The 23832-nt window shown below is 42.5% G+C and overlaps 1 protein-coding gene across 1 annotated transcript; it reads left to right on the top strand.

The window, feature by feature from the left end:
* The first annotated feature begins 436 nt into the window (after positions 1-436).
* On the top strand, positions 437-23471 carry hpdl (4-hydroxyphenylpyruvate dioxygenase-like). The gene is made up of 5 exons (XM_070876726.1): positions 437-1064; positions 8593-8759; positions 14496-14647; positions 18150-18292; positions 19907-23471. The coding sequence occupies exons 1-5, from the start codon at positions 472-474 to the stop codon at positions 20115-20117; spliced, it is 1266 nt and encodes a 421-aa protein (XP_070732827.1). The 5' UTR covers positions 437-471; the 3' UTR covers positions 20118-23471.
* The last annotated feature ends 361 nt before the right edge of the window (positions 23472-23832 follow it).

The raw sequence follows: 23832 nt of genomic DNA, 5'->3' as shown, positions 1-23832 counted from the left end.
TCGAAAACCTTGCTGCTCGTATCCTAACTTGCACCAAGTTCCATTCACCTATCACCACTGTGCTCGCTGACCTACATTAGCTCATGACCAGCAATGCCTCAAATTTAAAAGTTTCATTTTTGTGATCAAATCATTCAATGCGCAGAGATAGGGAGGGGCGAGGCCCTGGAGGGATTTGAAAACAATGATCAGGCAGCCACTCCCTTCGCTTGCCCTACCTGTGGTTCCCAGCCCCTCCCCTCCTCCACCTCCACCTCCAAGCAGGTTCCATGGCCCTTCCCTCAGTTTCCAGGTCCCGCCCATCCCCTCGGGTTCCAGGCCCCGCCCCGGTTCCAAGCCCCGCCCCTCCCCGCGGGGTCCAGGCCCCGCCCATCCCCTCAGCTTCCAAGACCCACCCCGCGGGTTCCAGGCCCCGCCTCCCAGGTTCCGAGCCTCGCTCCTCGGCCTCACACAGCGCTCCTGCCGCTGAAGATGGCGGCCCCGGTGCAGCGGTTGAGTCACCTTGCCTTTCACGTTGCCAGCAGCGAGCGCTTGGCCCGTGACCTGGTCCGCCGCTTCGGTTTCCAGCTGTGCGGCGGCCGCGAGACGGAGCAGGCCAGGCAGCTGGTGCTCCGGAGCGGCTCTGCCGTGATCATCGTGAACGAGAGCCGGGGAGGCCGGCGCCTCCTGTACGACGCGGCTCCGGACCAGGTGGTGGACACCGCCTGCAACGTGTCGTTCGAGGTGCAGGACGTGGAGCGGGCGACGCAGCGCCTGGACCGCCTGGGCTGCCCGATCCTGGTGCCGCCGAGCCCGGTGGAGGACGAGCTGGGCTTGGTCACCTATTCGGTGGTGGGTTCGGTGGTCGGCAACATCCGTCACACTCTCCTCGACCGGAGCGGCTACTGCGGGACCTTCCTGCCCGGCTTCGGGCCGCCGCCTTCTCCCGGGGACCGGGCTCCGGAGCAGGAGGCCGGAGTCACCCATTTCGACCACATCACCTACGCGTGTCCCCAGCAGCAAAGCGCCCAGGTGATGGACTGGTACCGCAGCTGCTTCGGCTTCCAGCGCTTCCTCACGAACCGGTGAGTGGGATTTGGACAAGTTTCCATGTAAGAAAGTAGAGCTTCTATCCATTCTGTACATACCGTGAATTACTTTTGAAACGCAGCGATAGTGGTATTGGCAATCTGACCTGTGTAAGTGTGCCATTTCATAACCATATGTTCACATGTGTGCACTGCCACACTTGTAGCAAGAGAGGCAGTGCTTGCATGTCAACACATGGATCTGTGGTTATTAACTGGCAGATTTATCTTTTGCTCTCTCCCCATCGCAAAGGCATTTGAGCTACTTCTGCCCTCACCTCATCCTCACTGCTGTTTAAACCTTGATTTGTACTTTTGTCCCTGACGACTATGTGTGCAGGAAGTGTATCCACCTCCAGCTCCTGACGGTCCGCGTTGCGGAGTTGGAGCTGAGGGTGGATTCACTCTGGAGCATCCACGATGCTGAGAATGATGTGAGTATCATGTGTAGCGAGTTGGTCGTACCGCAGGGAAAGGGTCCACAGCCAGATAGGGAATGGAAGACCAATAGGAAGAGCAGTGCAAGGAAGGTCGTGCAGGAGTCCCCTGTGGTCATCCCCCTGCAAAACAGATACACTGCTTTGGGTACTGTTGAGGGGGATGACTCATCAGGGGAAGGCAGCAGCAGCCAAGTTCATGGCACCGTGGCTGGCTCTGTTGCACAGGAGGGCAGGAAAAAGAGTGGGAGAGCGATAGTGATAGGGGATTCAATTGTAAGGGGAATAGATAGGCGTTTCTGTGGCCGCAACCGAGACTCCAGGATGGTATGTTGCCTCCCTGGTGCAAGGGTCAAGGATGTCTCGGAGCGGGTGCAGGACATTCTAAAAAGGGAGGGAGATCAGCCAGTTGTCGTGGTGCACATTGGTACCAACGACCTAGGTAAAAAAAAAAAAGGGATGAGGTCCGACGAAATGAATTTAAGGCGCTCGGAGCTAAATTTAAAAAGTAGTAATCTCGGGATTGCTACCAGTGCCACGTGATAGTCAGAGTAGGAATCGCAGGATAGCGCAGATGAATACATGGCTTGAGCAGTGGTGCAGCAGGGAGGGATTCAAATTCCTGGGGCATTGGAACCAGTTCTGGGGGAGGTGGGACCAGTACAAACCGGACGGTCTGCACCTGGGCAGGACCGGAACCAATGTCCTCGGGGGAGTGTTTGCTAGTGCTGTTGGGGAGGAGTTAAACTAATATGACAGGGGGATGGGAACCAATGCAGGGAGACAGAGGGAAACAAAAAGGAGGCAAAAGCAAAAGACAAAAAGGAGATGAGGAAAAGTGGAGGGCAGAGAAACCCAAGGCAAAGAACAAAAAGGGCCATTGTACAGCAAAATTCTAAAAGGACAAAGGGTGTTAAAAAAACAAGCCTGAAGGCTTTGTGTCTTAATGCAAGGAGAATCCGCAATAAGGTGGATGAGTTAACTCTGCAAATAGATGTTAATAAATATGATGTGATTGGGATTACGGAGTCGTGGCTCCAGGATGATCAGGGCTGGGAACTCAACATCCAGGGGTATTCAACATTCAGGAAAGATTGAATAAAAGGAAAAGGAGGTGGGGTAGCATTGCTGGTTAAGGAGGAAATTAAGGCAATAGTTCAGAAGGACATTAGCTTGGATGATGTGGAATCTATATGGGTAGAGCTGCAGAACACCAAAACGTTAGTGGGAGTTGTGTACAGACCTCCAAACAGTAGTAGTGATGTTCGGGAGAGCATCAAACATGAAATTAGGGGTGCGTGCAATAAAGGTGCAGCAGTTATAATGGGTGACTTTAATATGCACATAGATTGGGCTAACCAAACTGGAAGCAATACAGTGGAGGAGGATTTCCTGGAGTGCATAAGGGATGATTTTTTAGACCAATATGTCGAGGAACCAACTAGGGGGGAGGCCATCTTAGACTGGGTGTTATGTAATGAGAGAGGATTAATTAGCAATCTCGTTGTGCGAGGCCCCTTGGGGAAGAGTGACCATAATATGGTGGAATTCTGCATTAGGATGGAGAATTAAACAGTTAATTCAGAGACCATGGTCCAGAACTTAAAGAAGGGTAACTTTGAAGGTATGAGACGTGAATTGGCTAGGATAGATTGGCGAATGATACTGAAGGGGTTGACTGTGGATGGGCAATGGCAGACATTTAGAGACCGTATGGATGAACTACAACAATTGTACATTCCTGTCTGGCGTAAAAATAAGAAAGGGAAGGTGGCTCAGCCATGGCTATCAAGGGAAATCAGGGATAGTATTAAAGCCAAGGAAGTGGCATACAAATTGGCCAGAAATAGCAGTGAATCCGGGGACTGTGAGAAATTTAGAACTCAGCAGAGGAGGACAAAGGGTTTGATTAGGGCAGGGAAAATGGAGTATGAGAAGAAGCTTGCAGGGAACATTAAGACGGATTGCAAAAGTTTCTATAGATATGTAAAGAGAAAAAGGTTAGTAAAGACAAACGTAGGTCCCCTGCAGTCAGAATCAGGGGAAGTCATAATGGGGAACAAAGAAATGGCGGACTAATTGAACAAGTACTTTGGTTCGGTATTCACTAAGGAGGACACAAACAACCTTCCGGATATAAAAGGGGTCAGAGGGTCTAGTAAGGAGGAGGAACTGAGGGAAATCCTTATTAGTCGGGAAATTGTGTTGGGGAAATTGATGGGATTGAAGGCCGATAAATCCCCAGGGCCTGATGGACTGCAACCCAGAGTACTTAAGGAGGTGGCCTTGGAAATAGTGGATGCATTGACAGTCATTTTCCAACATTCCATTGACTCTGGATCAGTTCCTATGGAGTGGAGGGTAGCCAATGTGACCCCATTTTTTTTAAAAAGGAGGGAGAGAGATAACAGGGAATTATAGACCGGTCAGCCTGACATCGGTAGTGGGTAAAATGATGGAATCAATTATTAAGGATGTCATAGCAGCGCATTTGGAAAGAGGTGACATGATAGGTCCAAGTCAGCATGGATTTGTGAAAGAGAAATCATGCTTGACAAATCTTCTGGAATTTTTTGAGGATGTTTCCAGTAGAGTGGACAAGGGAGAATCAGTTGATGTGGTATATTTGGACTTTCAGAAGGCTTTCGACAAGGTCCCACACAAGAGATTAATGTGCAAAGTTAAAGCACATGGGATTGGGGGTAGTGTGCTGACATGGATTGAGAACTGGTTGTCAGACAGGAAGCAAAGAGTAGGAGTAAATGGGTCCTTTTCAGAATGGCAGGCAGTGACTAGTGGGGTACCGCAAGGTTCTGTGCTGGGGCCCCAGCTGTTTACACTGTACATTAATGATTTAGACGAGGGGATTAAATGTAGTATCTCCAAATTTGCGGGTGGCAGTGTGAGCTGCGAGGAAGATGCTATGAGGCTGCAGAGTGACTTGGATAGGTTAGGTGAGTGGGCAAATGCATGGCAGATGAAGTATAATGTGGATAAATGTGAGGTTATCCACTTTGGTGGTAAAAACAGAGAGGCAGACTATTATCTGAATGGTGACAGATTAGGAAAAGGGGAGGTGCAAAGAGACCTGGGTGTCATGGTACATCAGTCATTGAAGGTTGGCATGCAGGTACAGCAGGCAGTTAAGAAAGCAAATGGCATGTTGGCCTTGATAGCGAGGGGATTTGAGTACAGGGGCAGGGAGGTGTTGCTACAATTGTACAGGGCCTTGGTGAGGCCACACCTGGAGTATTGTGTACAGTTTTGGTCTCCTAACCTGAGGAAGGACATTCTTGCTATTGAGGGAGTGCAGCGAAGATTCACCAGACTGATTCCCGGGATGGCGGGACTGACCTATCAAGAAAGACAGGATCAACTGGGCTTGTATTCACTGGAGTTCAGAAGAATGAGAGGGGACCTCATAGAAACGTTTAAAATTCTGACGGGTTTAGACAGGTTAGATGCAGGAAGAATGTTCCCAATGTTGGGGAAGTCCAGAACCAGGGGACACAGTCTTAAGGATAAGGGGTAAGCCATTTAGGACCGCGATGAGGAGGAATTTCTTCACCCAGAGAGTGGTGAACCTGTGGAATTCTCTACCACAGAAAGTTGTTGAGGCCAATTCACTAAATATATTCAAAAAGGAGTTAGATGAAGTCCTTACTACTAGGGGGATCAAGGGGTATGGTGAGAAAGCAGGAATGGGGTACCGAAGTTGCATGTTCAGCCATGAACTCATTGAATGGCGGTGCAGGCTAGAAGGGCCGAATGGCCTACTCCTGCACCTATTTTCTATTTTTCTATGTCTATGTTTCTATGTCGCCTCCAGGCACAACCTCACCACAGCTCTCTCTACTGGCCCCTCAAGATCCACCTGATACAAATGGCAACTCATCTGTGGGTAGCACACTCGCCTCTGCGACAGAAGGTTTCCAGCTTCAGGTCGCGCTCCAGAGACTTGAGCACAAAATCTAGGCTGACGCTACAGTGCTGTACTTAGAGAGTGCAGCATAGTCAGAGGAGCTGTCTTTTGGATGAGCTATTTTTCTCTGGTTTCCTGGTTAATGCTTATCCCTCAACTAACATCATAACATTACAAAAAATGTGGTCATTATCTAATTTGCTGTGTGCAAATTGGCTTCTGCATTTCCTACAGTGCAAAAATTACACTTCAAAAAGTACTTCATTGGCTGTAAAGTGCTGTGGGCCATCCTGAGGTTGTGAAAGGCACTATATAAATCCAAGTCTTTCTTTATGAATCCTATTATTATATCCTCACTGATCTCCATTGGTTCCCTATTCTCCACTTTGAATTCAAAGTTGAAGTTTACAATTCCCTCCCCTTGCTTTGCCCTCACCCAACCTCTGCAATCTCCTTTCGCCTTACATGCCTACACACTTTGATTCTGGCCTATATAACTCCTAGACATTGCAGAAGGTCAATGCCTAGAAATGAAAGTCAGTCATGACCTTCAAACAACTTTGGAAGCTTGTCAGCACAGTTATTTTAATGTTGCTGCTAGTGTTATGGGACTCAATTTTCCCCAAAGCATTTTTTTGGCTTAAGTACGCCCCCAAAAAAATTCTAAGATTCCCCTTGCTGGTCCGGTCCCATTCTCGGTCCCCATTCTCCCAATCTGGTCCCATTCTCAGTCCCTGGTTCGGTGTTCTCTGTCTCTGTCTCTCTCTGTGTGTGTGTGTGTGTGTGTGTGTGTGTGTGTGTGTGTGTGTGTGAGTGAACCGGGGGCAGAGAATGGGACCAGGCAGCCTTCGGGTGGGGTTGGAGGTAAGTTGCTGCTATGTGTTTTTCAATTCTTTGTGTGTCTGGGCATCTGCTGCACCGATTTCCTTAACTCTCCGGAAGGTTTTTCTGCAGAGGCCACGTACGCTGGCCTATGCACAGCTGGAGTAACTCTCAGCTGGCCAAACTTCCCTAAATGGCCAGAATTGGCGTTGGTGGCTGGTTACGCCCCCTTTGGCTGAATAAAAAACTGACCTAAAAAAATCGTAACTAACTAACTGATTTACGCTGGTGCAAATTGATTGGGAAACTGTGGTTTTTCAACTTGGGCCAAAAAAAGCAGCCTGCTCCAAAAAAAAGGTGCAAATCACTGGGGAAAATTGAGCCCATGGAATCTATTCTGCAGTGTAAAAGGGGCAGTACTGTACCACGGCACTGTGACTGAAGTATTTTACAAAAGCCTATATATTTCCTCTCTGCCCACCCTTCTCCATCTTCGGCAATGGAGTTTTTAAGCTATCTTGGCCCTACACTCAGGAACGCTCCCCAATTTTAAAAACCATGGCTTTGGTCACATCGCCTAATTTTCTTATTGCTGCTCAACATCCATTTTTCATCTTGAGGAAATTTTCGATGGTAAAGGTGCAAAAGTTGGTTTGTTCAGTTCTTCAAATGGATTCGCTCATCTCCCAGTTGTGACCAAGCCTCGACACTAAACATTAGCCATATTTTTCTCTATTTGGATAGTGGGGTACTTTTCATTTTAGATAATCAGCATTGGTAAAAATTATTTTATCAATACAGACTCCCATCTCCAACATCCACTCATTGGGCTAGAATTTCATCAAAATCCGCCACCGCCGGATTGCCGGCCAAACAACCATTAAGATTATTAAATTAACACCGGCGAAAAATTGATCAAAATAAGCAAAAAATTCCATCGTGAGAAAAATGGGTCTTGCGCGTGGATTCTTGGCGGAAAACGCGATCCTGGTCAAATTGGGTGGTACTTACTCAAAATTTAGTCCAAGGCTGCGAGTTAGGCCTACAGAGGGGGAAAACAAAAAACATTTTTCCAAAAAATAAAAAATCTGAAAACATTCTCGGGACTCTTTTTCACTGAATTGTTGTTAAAGAATTAAAAAAAAACGTTAACTTTTTTTTTGCAGGGTTTCATACCTACCGCCTAGCTTCGGTGGTTTCTCATGGGCATTTTTTTCCTCCTCGCCTACGGGTCACCGCTGTGACCAAACTTGGGCGGTAGCGTTTTTTTTTGACGATGCACGCCGGCGGTCCACTCCCCAGCAGTATTTCGAAACCGCCGGCGAGACTCTTTGATGAAATTCCAGCCGGGTGGTTTTCTGCCGAAAACGAAGAATACCACCAAAAATCCCGGTGGTAATGCTCACAAAGTTCCAGCCCATTAAGTGGTTGGACCTGTACACCGAAGCCACCATTTCTATCGTGCTCTCCCGTGTAAATCATCATAGGCAGTCTCTCGGGGTCGAGGATGACTTGCTTCCACACTAAAAATGAGTTCTCAGGTGACTGATGAACTTATTTTAAACGGTGGAAGATGCCTGTGCGTGAATTCTTTTAACATGGCGTGGCTATTGCACACCAGCCATCACAATAAGGAGCTGATCAATAACAGTTTTGAGATGAGATTCTTTGCCAGACCCCTCTTTCCTGTAACTTATTCTTACATTTAAATCATATATCTTCATTATATGAAGCCTTGTACTGTTTGTAATTTCAAGAAAGATGCATGATGTATTAGCTGACTGCTGCATGTCCGTAAGCTTTCACTCTACCTTGCTTGCCTCTATAGATCTGCCCTCGACATTGCAGAAGGTTAATGCTCAGAAATGAAAGTCACAGTCATGACTTTCAAATGACTTGGGAAGCTTGTCAGCGCAGTTATTTTAATGTTGCTGCCAGTGTTGTGAAATCTACCTTGTAGTGTAAATAGGGCACTTCCACAGCACTGCGACTGAAGTCTTTTACAAAAGCAATTCTACTACACTCACAACAGGAGGCACAACTGAGGCTTTAAAAAGAATGTTCAGCGTTCAGTAGTTTCTCAGTTGTCTCTCCACATTTAAAAAAAAAAAAAAAAAATCCCCTCCAAAATCTAAATCCATTCCATTAGCTATTCCTATTTATTTATTTTCTTTAACTCCCCCCCAAAGTGCCGGAGACATTTTTTACATTAAATACAAGGGGCTATATAAATATAACTTTTTGTTTTGGGAGTAACCCGCTAAAAAGCTGAATTATTTAGAGCTTTTTAATGTGAATAATTTGAAACATGATGGTGTTAAATAATTTTTTTCAATTTTTCTAGAAGTGACAATGTAGATAATGGTTATGTCATTGAAGGGAATGACATTGGACTGCGCTTGACTGCTATGGAGTACTGGAAATGCAGTGAGGTTGGCATGTCAATCCCTCCTACTGAAGGGAAGAAAATAGACTGCAAGTTTGTGATCGCTGAATCCTTGCCCTATCAAGGTACATTATTATTTACAGTTATTGACACCTAAGTAATCTTCTCAGGCCTTACATATTTGTGCATATTGTAAATTAGTATTGTTTCAATACTAAGACTGCATTTTAAAGCAAGGATACATTCAGACATTCCTCACATATAATGTCTTCCAATGCCTTAATTATATTAATTAATCGTCCGGATATAATTAAGCCATTTCCATTACAATTCATTGGTAGAAGATCTAATATGAACCTTTTCTTTTCATATGTGAGCCTTCAGCAATAATGTATGCTGGTGACATTCCATGTGATTATAAACACGTCTCCATATTTAAAAAGGGGCACAAATTTGATTCAGGGAACTACCAATCCATTAGCCTAACATTTATTTTAAGGAGCAGGCTGGTTGGCTAACCTAACCTATGTTAGCAATAGCTTAATAAACAATCAGCATTAATTTAGATGGGGAAGATTATTTTAAGATGTTAATAAAATAGATATAGGAACCCTCTATACACTGATTTATTTGGATTTTCTGAAAGCTTTTGACAAGGTTCTGCGTGAAAGACGTCAACATTAAATCATGGAAACCCAGGGTAGAACATGCGGACTGGATTAAAAAAAGTTAAATAAAAACAATAAGAATTGGAGAATAATCTGAGAGATGTAGTGTCAGAGCATGGTGAAATACAGAGTTGAGTACCTCTGGGGTAAGTACTGGGACTCCTGCCGTTTCTTGTATATCTACATCATAAATTATCTGAATGCAGAAAGCAATTGTAAACTTGTTAAAATTGCAGACCAAACTAAAATAGGAAGAGCAGTAGGAACAGAAGATGCATTTAAGAATTTGCAGAAGGATTCTGCCACTACGGAGAAGCAAATGGAATGTTATGCATAGCTAAAACAGTGGAGGACAATTCTATAATGGTTATTCTGAGGCTTTATAATTGGGTATGGTTATGCAATCAGGCAGAGAAATGGCAAATTAAATTTAATACGGAGGAATATCATTTTGCATCTTGGGATGAAAAAATAAGTGTTTTGGTGTACAATAAAGGGACTAAGCACACCCAGAGTTAGAAATGGGCCTAAAGAAGAAAGAAAGATCAAATTGCACTTAAATAGTTTAAACAATACCTTGCATCCTCACTATTATTTTGTGAGATGACTCAGGGATAGGTCATATGGCCTTTTATCATCTCCACCAGGAACAATGTTTGGTCTACTGACTTTTGGTCCTGTCTCCTGCCTTACAAAATGAATATTCAGGTGTTTCTTGCTGCCTTATTCTGCTTTTTTTAATATCTGATATTGATAGTGGTCGCTGTTATGGATCGGAGATTCTCTTGTTTCAAATCATTTAAAGGACTATATTAATACTTGTTCAAGGGATTTGGTAGTTGTACAGCTTGTGATTATTTTAATTTGATTATTATGTGTTGGAAGAGGAGACGGTGTTACACATCTGCCGTACTGATGACATAAAAGGCAGATAAATCATCTTTATCTAGGTGGATTACTTCAGGAATAGGGCTTTAAACTAATAAGCAGGAGCGAGGGTTCAGATAAGGGTAAGTGTACAAGTCTGAAGAGAAAAGTCAATGCTGTAGTGCAGACTAGCAATTTGGGTAAAACCAAACAGATTGTGTCAGGAAGGGAGAGAGAGTTTAATACCAGTAATGGGGCATTAGTAACTTAAAGCCACATCAGGGAAAAAAATAAAAGTCAAATTACAAGCATATCTGAATGCACAAAGTATTCATAACAAAATAGATAAATTCATGGCACAAATTAGAGATAAATGAGTTTGATCTAGTAGCCATAATTGAGATGTGGTTCTGAGGTGACCAAGGTTGGGAACTAAATATTCCAGGGTACTTGATAGGCAAAATAGAAAAGGAGGTAGGGTAGCCCTGATAAAGGATGAGATAAAGGCAGTAGGGAGAAACGAACTTGGCCTAGATAGACAGGATGTAGCACTGAAGTACTGATCACACTTGATCAGCTCCGCTGAGCAGGCCACATAGTTTGCATGTCAGACACGAGGCTCCCAAAGCAAGCACCCTACTCTGAACTCCTTCACGGCAAACGAGCCAAAGGTGGGCAGCGGAAACGTTACAAGGACACCCTCAAAACCTCCCTGATAAAGTGCAACATCTCCACTGACACCTGGGAGTCCCTTGCCAAAGACCCCCCTAAGTGGAGGAAGTGCATCTGGGAGGGCGCTGAGCACCTCGAGTCTCGTTGCCGAGAGCATGCAGAAATCAAGCGCAGGCAGCAGAAAGAGCGTGTGGCAAACCAGTCGTACCCACTCATTCCCTCAACGACTATTTGTCCCACCTGTGACAAACTGTGGTTCTTGTATTGGACTGTATAGCAACCTAAGAACTCATGTTAAGAGTGGAAGCAAGTCTTCCTCAATTCTGAGACTGCCTATGATGATGAGACAGGATGTAGAACCAGTATGGGTGGAGCTAAGAAATAAAGGGCAGAAAACACTGGTGGGTGTAGTTTATTGGTCAGTCCCCTAACAGTAATCGTAGTATTGGACAGAGTATAAATCTGGAAATTAGAGGAGCATGTAACAAGGGTAATACAATAATTGTGGGGGACTTTAATCTTCTTATCGACTGGGCAAATCAAATTGACAAAAGTAGCTTGCAGGACGAGTTCATGGAATGCATTCAAGTTAGTTTTCTAGAACTATATGTCAAGGAACCAACTAGGGACCAGGCTATTTTGGATTTGGTATTGTGCAATGGGACCGGGGTAATTAGTAACCTTATAGTAAAGGATCCTCTGGGGAAGAGTGATCATAATATAAAATGTCATACTAAGTTTGAAAGTGATGTGATTAAGTCCGAAACTAGGGTCTTAAATTTAAACAAAGCCAATTACGGAGGTATGAGGGGCAAGTTGGCTGTGATAGATTGGGAAATTAGGTTAAAAGATATGACGGTAGATGAGCAATGGCAGCCATTTGAAGAAATACTTCATAATTCTCAACTGATATACATTCCCTCGAGGAATAAAAACTCCACTGGAAAGGTGGTACAGCCATGGCTAACTGTAGAAGTTAAAGATATTAAAGGAAAAGCAAAATATTGCGGATGCTGGAATCTGAAATAAAAACCGAAGATGCTGGAAATCTCGGCGGGTCAGGCAGCATCTGTGGAGAGTAAAATAGAGTTAACGTTTTAGGTCGATGACCCTTCGTCAGAACTGACAAAGGGTCATCGACCTGAAACGTTAACTCTATTTTACTCTCCACAGATGCTGCCTGACCCGATGAGATTTCCAGCATTTTCGGTTTTTATTAAAGTTAAAGATATTATTTGATTAAAGAAAGAGATTTACAATGTTGCCAAAAATAGTAGTAAGCCTGAGTATTGGGAGGGTTTCAAAAATCAGCAAAGGATGGCCAGTAAATTGATAGAGGGAGAAAATATGAGAATAAACTAGCAAGAAATATAAAAACAGATTTAGTACCTTTACAAGTATATCATCATCATAGGCAGTCGAGGAAAACTTGCTTCTACTCTTAAAATGAGTCCTTGGGTGGCTGAACAGTCCAAGACGAGAGCCACAGTCCCTGTCACAGGTGGACAGATAGTCGTTGAGGGAAAGGGTGGGTGGGACAGGTTTGCCGCACGCTCTTTCCGCTGCCTGCGCTTGATTTCTGCATGCTCTAGGCGATGAGACTCGAGGTGCTCAGCGCCCTCCCGGATGCACTTCCTCCAAGCATATAAAAGGGAAGACATTAGCGATGTCGGTCCCTTAGAGACCGAGATAAGAGAAATTATAATGATGAATAAGGAAATGGTAGCGGCATTACACAAATATTTTGTGTCTGTCTTCACAGTGGAAGATACAAATAACATCCCTATAATTGTGGGGAATCAAGGGTCTAATGAGTGTGAAGAACTTAAAATAATTAATATTAGTGAAGCAAAAGTACTGGAGAAATTAATGGGACTAAAATCTGACAAATCCCTTGGATCTGAAGGCCTATTCCCTAAGGTTTTAAGAGGTGGCTGCAGAGATGGTGGATGCATTGGATTTGATCTTCCAGAATTCCCTAGATTTTGGAACGGTCCCAATGTATTGGAAGGTAGCAAATGTAACCCTGCTGTTCAAGAAAGGAGGGAGAGAGAAAACCGAGCTACAGGCCAGTTAGCCTGACATCAGCAGTAGAGAAAATGCTCGAATCTTATTAAGCATGTGGTAATGAACACTTGGAAAATCGAATATAATTAGGCAGTTAACACTGTTTTATGAAGGGGAAATTGTGTTTGGCAAATCTATTAGAACTTTTTGAGTGTGTAACTAGCAGGATAGATAACATGCAGGCATAGCAAGTGATTAGGAAGGCAAATGGTATGTTAGCCTTTATTGCAAGGGAGTTGGAGTATAAGAGTAAGGAAGTCTTGCTGCAATTATATAGGGCTTTGATGAGATCACATCTGGAGTACTGTGCACAGTTTTGGTCTCCTTACCCAAGGACAATATTCCGCCTATTTTTGGGGGGAGTGTGCGGCCCCTTCACAGTTTCTTTAACATTGAAAAAGACAGTCCCAGGCTGTGCATGACTTGTAGAGAGCTACATGGCCGCGCAGCTTACAGGGAATGTTGCCTAAGGAAGACTAGAGGGGGTGCAACGAAGGTTCACCAGATTGATTCCTGGGATGAGAGGGCTGTCATATGAGGAGAGATTGAGTAGAATGGGCCTATATTCTCTGACGTTGAGAAGAATAAGATATAATTCTTGGAGGACTTGACAGGGTATATTCTGAGAAGCTGTTTCCCCTGGCTGGAGCGTCTAAAACTAGAGATCATAGTTTCCGGATAAGGGATTGGCCATTCAGGACTGAGATGAGGAGAAATTTCTTCACTCAAGATTGTGAATCTTTGGAATTCTCTCAATTGATGCGTGTATTCAAGAACGTGATCGATAGATTTTTGGTACTAAGGGAATCGAGGAATATGGAGATAGGGTGGGAAAGTGGAGATGATGTAGAAGTTAAGTCATGATCTTATTGAATGGCAGAGCAGGCTCAATGGGCTGTATGGTCTACTCCCGCTCTTATTTCTTATGGTCTTATGTTGGTTGCAAAATTCACTCCGTCGTTACAGACAATTAATATTGATTACCAGGTTCCAAGAAGACGACTCAGCTAGGGATTGCTAACCCACTGAGATTGTGAGTTTGTTGTAGCAGGCATTTCAGCCAGGGTGTTAGTTTCACAATAAGAGCATGTCTGACAGAGAAATAAATGAGTAAAGATTAACTACATAGTTAAACTAGCTCTTAATTGTAATCAAGACCACTGATTTAGCTTCAATACAAATACTGTAAATACATCATCGAACTCGAGACCAACAATTCACTAAATGTTCCTACAGTACTCTAATAAATATGCAATTTGACTCATTAATCACCATAAATCAGTAGATCTGACATACTATATGCTACATGCATTGTATAAATGTTGTATAGTCTTACCTGGAATAAAACAGTATTAATTCCTGTCGCTATGAGCACTACCATAGAAGATCTGTGCACCCGACGAGGACTGTGTGCTTGTGTGTTGCTTAATCTATTTGTTTACAATACATTTCTAAACATAAAAACCTGAGGTTAGCACAAGTTTAGCTCTGTTCACAGCCAGCCCTTTTTGTAGTTTGGCACTGATCTGTGTAAGAAATATATAAATGAGTTAGTGGATATTTTCACATACTTTTGTTTGTGTTTAGGTAAAAACCAAATTGACACATTTCTGGAGCAGCACCATGGAGCTGGGATACAGCATGTGGGATTGTACACAACTGATATAGTTTCTACTTGTAAGTCCTTTACAGATGCTGGGGTTCCATTTTTCTCTCCCCCTCCTGCATATTACACTGAGGTACAGTACTAGTTCAACTACTTTGCTGATCTTGAAAGGAAATACAATTAAATTGCAATGTGTCAAAAAGGCACCAATTAAATATAGTATTGTCTGTCTGCATAAAATGAAGTTTGTATCGTTTTTAAGAGGCAGTGAAGTGGCTAGTGATTAGATTTCTTTTATATTGAATTAATGATAGTCAAGCAGCAATAGGTTTGCACTGACTGCCTAGAACTATTTAAGTTTGAATAGTTGTCACTAACTGATCATTCAACTCCTCATGGTTTCTTTAGAAAAAGTGTTGTCATTGCATTGATGGAAGAAGTATTTCTTAAAATTTAGTACTTTAGGACCGTGCTGTCCAATAGAAATCTCTCACTTGCCACAGGCATGGCTACGGTCAAGCCACATGCACTAATTTTAGTATTTCTCACCTACATGTTGCCCCTTGGCGACATTGTACGAAAACACAGTCAGTTTCCATATATACGCTGATGACACCCAGCTCTACCTCAATACCAATTCTCTCGACCTCTCCACGGTCTCTAAATTGTCAGAATCTTGTCCAACATCCAGTTCTGGTTGAGCAGACAATTTCTCCAATTGAATATTGGGAAGATCGAAGCCATTGTTTTCGGTCCCCAGCATAAACTCCATTCCCGAGCCACTGACTCCATCCCTCTCCCCAACTTCTTTCTGAGGCTGAACCAGGCTGTTCGCAACCTTAGCGTCAAATTTGACCCTGAAATTAGCTTTCGACCACAGATCCGTAGCATAACTAAGATCCCGCGTATGTCCACCTCCGTAACATCGCTCGTCTCCACCCTTGCCTCAGCTCATCTGCTGCTGAAGCCCTCATCCATGTGTTTGTTACCTCGAGATTTGACTATTCCAATGCATTCCTGGCTGGCCTCCCACATTCTACCCTACATAAACTAGAGGTGATCCAAAACTCGGCTGCCCGTGTCCTAGCTCGCACCAAGTCCCGCTCACCCATTACCCCTGTGCTCGCTGACTTACATTGGCTTCCAGTTGAGCAATGCCTCGATTTCAAAATTTTCATCCTTTTCAAATCCCTCCATGGCCTCGCCCCTCCCTATCTCTGTAATCTCTTCCAGTCCCACAACCCCCTTGAGATGTCTGCGCTCCTCTAATTCTGCCCTCTGGAGCATCCCTGATTATAATCACTCAACCATTGGTGGCCGTGCCCCCAACTCTGGAACTCCCTGCCTAAGCCTCTCCGCCTCTCTACCTCTCTCCTCCTTCAAGATGCTCCTTAAAAGCTGAGTGAATATTGAGACCATGCCGCCAACAACAGTGTCTATTTCTCTCTTTATTTACTAATCAAGAATGCAATTATCCACATCTGGATTACAAATTAACAACATCTGGCTAGTGGCTAACACATTGGACAACACTGCTTTATGATATATTTAATAATATTACACTTTGATAAGAATGGAGAATTGGAGAGGCTGCCTGCAGAAGTAGCTGGCATGCTGCGAGGACTTTCTTGCCAATGTAATGCTGAATAAATTGTTACTTGTGTAATGCAACTCCCATTCGTTCACCCTTGTAGGTATATATGCCATCCATTTCTATATGAATGCTAAAAATCTTAAATACTGTGTTTTACTGCTAATCATGAAAAGAGAGTAACTGAGCTGAGAAAAGTGAATATTCAGCTCCTTTCACGTGCTCTATCTTCTTGGATCATAAGTGTGGTTGTGGAATTTTCATAATTGCATATAGTCTTTTGCTTGCCGTAGATAGCGTAGTCTCGATTTGTAAACATAAAGGAGTGAAAATCTGACTTGGAAAAAGTTTGTTTCATTTCATAAGGAATTCTCATCATTTTTATTCATTCATAGCTTGGCAAGTCACTAAGAAGTTTAAAGTGAAAACCATGGCTCCTGTGATTACGAATTCTTTTTGTCTTGGTTTGTGAACCAGCAGTTAAAGTGTAATGTGAACCTCTATATTTGCATTGCATTGCTTAAAATAGAAGTAAGTCTATTTGCAGTAAATTGGCTGATACTACAGTGTCTCCAATATTAGGAGCTAGAATCATAAAAAATGTGTTCTGTGATCACCCTGATGGCCAATGGCAGTTAAGTTGTTGTACTTACCCACTAGTTACCCACTAAACACATCAGAAAAAGATAGGGCTGGTGCCCTAAGTGAATTTTTAACAGCATGATAAGTCGTAAATACCACCAATCAACCTGTCTAGCATTGAAAATTTAATTTCATAAATGTGGAGAATCATTCCTTCAGAATTTAATTATTGTTGGAGATTTAAACCAAATTTTAAAAAACGTTTTCTTTCTGTCTTTTATCTCTCTCTCTCAATCCCATCTTTCTTTCCCTCTTTCGCTTTCTGTTCATGATTTTACAATGAATTAAGTATTCTAATTTTGACTTCCTAGTTTAGACTGCGTGTCTTTTATTGAGGATTCTTCAGTCTGATTGGTTGAAGAGCCACGTTGTTGCTTTTCCTACTCCCACACGCCACAGATCCCCTGTAGAGGGTGCTGCATTTAAAATGATCTCTAACTACCATAAGTTTCCGCGCAAAAGCCCATGATAAGTCTGTGAGCATTGCAAGCGTGATGAATGGCAAACACCTTTTTTTTTGTTGCTAATCGCAAAATCTGGGCCAGTATTTGCCTTCACAGTCCTGACTCGCAGCCATTCAGTTCAGTAGAACACACGCATATGTGAAGCGTGTTAGCTCCCCCTCAATCACTAGTCATGCTGGCAATGTTGAGGCAAATGCATGCATAAAACACGTTCACATAAGGCAGCTTCTGCATATTAATAGTAATTTTAAAATAGGTGGAAATCGGGTGTGAAACATGGGCAACTGATTATACTAAACTATAACATTCAAAAACCACCAGCATAACCCTCATCACCAACAGTAATTTCTCGGCCATAAACATTGTGTCCCACACGAAAAATGACATAATCAACGTTCCCGTGAAGCTATGCGGCCGCACAGCGGTCTTGCGATCCCGCGCAGCCCGCTTTTAAATGGAAAGAACCACGCAAGCGTGAATGGGTCACACAGCCAGTTAAAGGGATCGCGCACTTTATATTTAAAAAAAATTAGAGGGAACATTGGGCACAACCTAATGCTCCTGTGATCTAACATTGGATTTCTTTCTGGTTTTTTTTAGATTTCTTTATAATGTTGCACTTGGTCATTTTTACAGTATCCTTCGTGAGGACTAGGTGATCAGTGGTTGCTATAAATACTGAACCTTACAGGCAGGTTGTTTTATAATTCTTAACAGCTGGGAACACTCAACTGTTTAGAAATTAGTGTTTTCTTTGAAGGACAGTATATAAATTCATTTTCCCACCCAAGTTTTAAATGTATTTAAGAGTTAATTGCAAAATATGCGTGTTTTGTTTTGGCCCATTCTCAATAGTTGATTCTGCTTCTAGTATCTGTCTTTAGGAAGTCCAACTTTGTACTTGGTTTCCATCCCTTGTATACATGTTTCTTTCACAGACAGAGAAACGTCAGGAGATCTTGAAAGCAGGACAAGACCCAGAGTTGCTTTCGCAGTATGGCATTCTTCTGGATACCGAGGTAGATGATGAGCATTCTAAAGGAGAAGCCAAATCTCAAGGACCAGCTAATAACAAGAGAAGGTTTGTTCTCTGAACCAAAGTTACTGGAAACTTTATGGTCAATTGAACGTTAAGTCTGTATAATTAATAAATGAAGCATTGAAGGAAAGAATCTATTAAAGTAACCATTTTTTTAGTGAGTGCTTTCTAATTTTCATCTTGGACCAGAAACCAGTTGTGAGTAACCTGCTGGACACTCTCAGTACTACTGAGTCAGCCCTCAGTAGCAGTGCAAGAATGGGCTTAGGACATACTTGGCCTCTGCTCAGTTCCTTCCTGTAAGTTCCAATCACCCATTAGCTCTCAGGCCGCAATATCCCGATTTAAAAATTATCATCCTTGTTTTCCTTCCATGGCCTCGCCTTATCTCTGTAACCTCAGCTGTACAACCCTCAGAGATATCTGCGCTCTTCTGGCCTCTTGTGCATCCCCGATTTTCGTTGCTCCACCATTGGTGGCAGTACCTTCAGCTCCAGAATTCCCACCCTAAACCTCTCCCATGCTCTCACACTCCCTTTTCCTTTTAAGATGCTCCTTAAAACATACCTTTCCATGTCTTGATAACTCCTTATGTGGCTTGGTGTCAAACTTGTTTGATAATGCTCCTGTGAAGTGCCTTTTGCTATTAAAGGCCCTATATAAATGGAAGTTGTTGTTGTGGCTGAAATTGGGATCTTGACAACACGAAGCATAGAACCTGCACTCCACACTGGTATCTAATGCATTTGCAACACCGTTGTCCTTTGGTCAAGTGTCTGGAAAATGTAAGGTTTTGTACTTTTTTTAATCTGGAAGGGGGTTTAAATTTAACTTGTTAATTTTAAAGAAATGTACTATATTGATGAGCAGCGACCCGGTGCTTTCATATCCATATGATTAAAAATATTGTGTGCGTATATCCTGTTATGTTTGTTGTCATTTTATAATTCCTTTGTCCACATTTATAATGGAGATCTGTGTAAGCTTGTCATGAGTATTGCACAGCCACAGGTAACTCTGGAGCTGTTTTCTGAACAGTCTGTGCCAGCTTTTATGCCATGCTGTTTTTTCCTAATTCTGGAGAAGTTAGATATTGAAGCTTTTATTTGACCATTTAAGAATTTTTTTTTTCAAATATTCAACTTTTAAAATGTTATACTCTTCATTAGAGTATCGTAGTGATAAAAGATTATGTATTTTGAGGGCTGTCCAGCTTCCCCTTTCTCTAGCTTGCAGATTTTGGTGGTCTAGGTTTATTTTGATTTTAAAATGAATGTATAATTGTTTATAAATAAGTTTGAACTTTTAAATCAAACAATGTTTCGTGCTCCCTGGTTGTGAAGATCTTCTCAGCCTGCAGTTCTGTTCCCCAACCCCCAATGCTTAACCACTTGGCCTGTTCCTCTACACTGCCCTGCAGTACCTCCTGAGTACTGGTGCAATTGACCAATACTGGAACCAGTTCCTCGTATTTAAGATCGCAGTCCCATTCACTGCCTGATCCCGTGTACCTGGTTACAGAGCAACATAATCCTGAGTATATGAGGTGGGAAGCAAAACTTGGTTCACTTTGTTTCATAATAAATATTGCAACTTGGTAGTACATTTTTTATTTTGTGCGTATCTTTTATAACCAAAATGTTTCCTTTATTGTAGATATCTAATGCAAATGTTCACAAAGCCAATCTTTTCTGAAGAGACTTTTTTTCTTGAGCTTATTGAGCGAAAGGGTGCCTCAGGATTTGGAGAAGGGAACATCCGTGCACTGTGGAAATCTGTTCAGACTTGCATGGACCAGCAAGAGGATAAAAAAATTGGAAAAGAATTATCAGCTGGGAATGGACTTGCTAGTGATGTGAACAACTGAAGACTGCTGTGTAGCAGGGGAAGTCCATTGGGCCAGATACCAGCTTCTGGCAGTGGGCTTCTTCTATGTGCCTTGCACAGAAAAATAACTTTCTTGTTTAAATGCACTGTGTTCCATGTATGTCAACTGTTGTAACTAGACCACAAGAACTGAAGTGTAATAACCTATATCATGACATTTTCAAGGGCCTTATGGATATACAGCTGCTGGTTTAAAGGTTTTTTCTGAACTTGGCAGAATGCAGGAACTCTCTAACTGCCCGCCTGATCTTCCACATTGCTTCAACCAGGGTGACTGATGGAATGAGCCAGACAGCATTTTGGAACCACTTAGGTTTTCAAAATGTGAATCATTTGATTTGAATTTAGCTTGGATCCAATTAGATTTTTAATCCTACTGTTCAATCAGTTTCATTTCTCTGGTTTCTACTAGAAAGCCCTATACTCAGATTGTGTGTTTTCCAGTCAATGTATCTGTTTTCTTCCCTATCTAGATTGCAATATATGTATTGACCCTAATACAGAATCTATTAACTGCTTCCTCTTTCACAAGGTTCCATTTTAATTGGAAACAAATCAGCCTTAGCAACACTCTCACCCGAGTCGCAAGGTCATTGGTTTAAGTCTTATGCCGGAGACTTGAACTCAATTTAGGCTCATATTTCAGCCCAGTGCTGAAGGAGTGCTGCACTGTCAGATGAGATGTTAACCTGAGGCACTGTTTGCACACTCAAGTGGATTTAAAACATCTCATGGCACTATTTGAATAAGTGCAGAGAGTTTGCTCAGGATCTTGATCAATATTTCTTCTCTTAGGCAGTCCCTCGGAGTCGAGGATGACTTGCTTCCACTCCAAAAGTGAGTTCTCAGGTGACTGAAGAGTCCAATGCAAGACCTACCATCTCTGTCACAGGTGGGGCAGACAGTGGTTGAAGGAACGGGTGGGTGGAGAGCCTGGGTTGCTGCACACTCCTTCCGCTGTCTACGCTTAGTTTCTGCATGCTCTCGGCGATGAGACTCGAGGTGCTCAGCGCCCTCCTGGATGCTCTTTCTCCACTTTGGGCGGTTTTGGGTGAGGGATTCCCAGATGTCGGTGGGGATGTTGCACTTTATCAAGGTGGCTTTGAGGGTTTCCTCTGCCCACCTGGGGCTTGCTTGACGTGTCAAAACTCCGTGTAGAGCGCTTGCTTTGGGAGTCTCATGTCGGGAATGCGGACGATGTGGCCCACCCAGCGGAGCTGATCGAGCGTGGGCAATGCTTCAATGCTGGGGATGTTGGCCTGAGCGAGAATACTGACGTTGGTGCGTCTATCCTGCCAATGGATTTGCAGGATCTTGTGGCGGCAGCGCTGGTGGTACTTCTCCAGCGTTTTGAGGTGTCTGCTGTATATAGTCCACGTCTGTGAGCCATATAGGAGGGCGGGTATCACTACTACCCTGTAGACCATAAATCAACGTCACTTTAATCACCAAATAATTTTTTTTTAAAGTGATGTTGATTGTGGGACCTTGCTGTGTGCAAATTGGCTGGTGTGTACTTTATTGGTTGTAAAGTGCTTTGGATGTGCTGAGATTGTGAAAGGCGCTAGATAAATGCAAGGTTTTCTTTTCTCTCTATCAAGCTTTCAATGTAATTTGTAGGGTTATTTTCACTCTGAGTCTAGATTTCTACGCGCAAGTTCTTTTTAAGTATTGGGACTGTCCTTGAGGTCTTAAGCATTCCCACAGATTAAAGAGATTGACCAGTAGTATGCCACTGCTTGAATTTTCACAATTGTGCCTTGTTTTGTTTTACTTGAGACTTGATACAAAATTTCTTAATTTTCTCCCTCATGTTCTGCCAGTGTTGTTGTTAGCTGAAGGAAATGCACAAGATCAGCCCACAGAAGAGACTACTTTTTGATTTCCATCTTCCAGCAGTATTGAGATTGGGATCATAGCAGAGTGGAGATTGGACCCATAGTCATATAACGCATACTTGTGTTCTATATATTGTTCTGAGATCTTTTTAAAGTAATCGAATTGTAGCCTATTTCCCCTTTTTTAATAAAAAATTGTTTTCCCTAGTATGGAGAACATTTCTGTACAATATTTGTACTGTGATTGAACGTCCTTGCCTGTGCAAGACAAAGTAATTATAGAAGGTTCTAGGTAGTGGATCCTTATTATAATCCTTTATGCACTGCACATATGCACTGAATTTGATTTTTGTTGCAGATTTAGTGTTTAAATGTTTGAAAGTATTAACTTATTAAATATGCTATGGTTATAGCTTTGAAACTTGCTCGAGAATTGTTTGCTTTGAGATAACCTGGAGATGTGATGAGGATGTTAAAACTAGTCATCTTTGTACGTTGCAGTTTCAGTTGAGACTGATTAGTTCCAAATACCATTCAATACTGTATTGAAAAACCTGTAATTATTGCCTTAAATGACTTTTATTCCAGTTTTTAAATTTTATTTTCCAACAGCTAGTCGCAGCTAAAGTGAATACTTCAATTCTGATTATTTTTGTACTTTTTTCTAACTTTGACATATCTTGAATTCGCAATTTGTCATTCACCTGTTGCTTGGATTTTTTGATGGATTTATTCAGGGTGAGGAAATATACATTGGGGGAAAATTGCAGTCAGAGGATTCCGATCGGACGCCTCCATTCGCTATGCAGCGTACCGGAATCTGTTCTCCAGATACGGATGCGTATGTTTTTACAAGCTCCCATTACTATCAATGAGAATACCTCCCTAAAACAAGAAACACAGCACAATAAATAAAAAAAACAACACTCATATTTCAAATTAATTGAAAATGAATGTAATTAAATGTTTTAGAATTGTTTTTTTTGAATTTTTTAATGTGTTTTAATAAGGTTAAAAAATAAACTTCCCTTGATGGACAGAGTTTTTAATATAAAATTGTGATTAAATTTAATTTTTTCTATTTTAAAACTCATACGCTGGTAAACGTAAGCTATACGCCTGCTTTTACCGGGCGTAAGAGTTTGAAGGACATTCGTTGGGCAAGAGTTGGGCAAATAGCCCAATCTCTGCCCCGTGGATGTCCTTCTTACAGGGATGTGTTCGATCTGTCAAAAGAAATTGAGGGATTGGAAAAGCCGGTTCTTGGCGCATGCGCATCACATGCCAAGAACAGACAGTGGCAAGGCTTTGCCGGGTATGTGCGCACTTAGCATGCATCCAGCGAGGTTGCTATTTTTGGCCTAATAGCTTCCAAATTACTGATGATGTTGAACAATTAAAACTATTGTTACTGCTGTTATTTTTTATTGGTGACCAGGTTACAGCTGTCAATGTTAAAATGCCTATTTCTGTTTATAATAAACTGATTTCTGTGACTGGATGCTTATTTTGTCTTGTTTTAACTCATTTAATCTTTTGTGTATCCTTCCTGTCAGAAAGTGAGTAAGCATCTTCTCCCAACCCCCTGGCCAATAACCTGAGGTAACCATGCCATTGTTTCCTCTGTACAAAACATCCATATCAGGACGAGTGGGTGATTGTGATTAAAAGAATACAGCAATATTACCTACCTTGTAGGGTCTTCAACTTTTGGCCTTGTGTTTTTTGATCTTGATTTCATTGGAATCTCCATGATACCTTCATTCTGTTTGATCTTCTATTCCTACAAACAACTTCCTTTAAAAACTCTCATCATAAAACAACACTGCACATATTCTACAATATAAGAAGCCATAC

The sequence above is a fragment of the Pristiophorus japonicus genome, chromosome 3 (genome assembly GCF_044704955.1).
Source record: "Pristiophorus japonicus isolate sPriJap1 chromosome 3, sPriJap1.hap1, whole genome shotgun sequence".
In the NCBI taxonomy this organism is placed as follows: domain Eukaryota; kingdom Metazoa; phylum Chordata; class Chondrichthyes; family Pristiophoridae; genus Pristiophorus; species Pristiophorus japonicus.
The sequence above is the reverse complement of the archived record's forward strand: the minus strand, read 5'-3'. Positions and strand labels throughout refer to the sequence as shown.

What these genes read in the sequence shown, in the direction of transcription:
- hpdl (XM_070876726.1), top strand. Translation starts at nt 472, where the DNA reads ATGGCGGCCCCGGTGCAGCGGTTGAGTCACCTTGCCTTTCACGTTGCC. An exon ending in TGAATCCTTGCCCTATCAAG is followed by an intron (nt 8,760 to 14,495) that starts GTACATTATTAT and finishes GTTTGTGTTTAG; the next exon opens with GTAAAAACCAAATTGACACA. An exon ending in CTCCTGCATATTACACTGAG is followed by an intron (nt 14,648 to 18,149) that starts GTACAGTACTAG and finishes TTTCTTTCACAG; the next exon opens with ACAGAGAAACGTCAGGAGAT.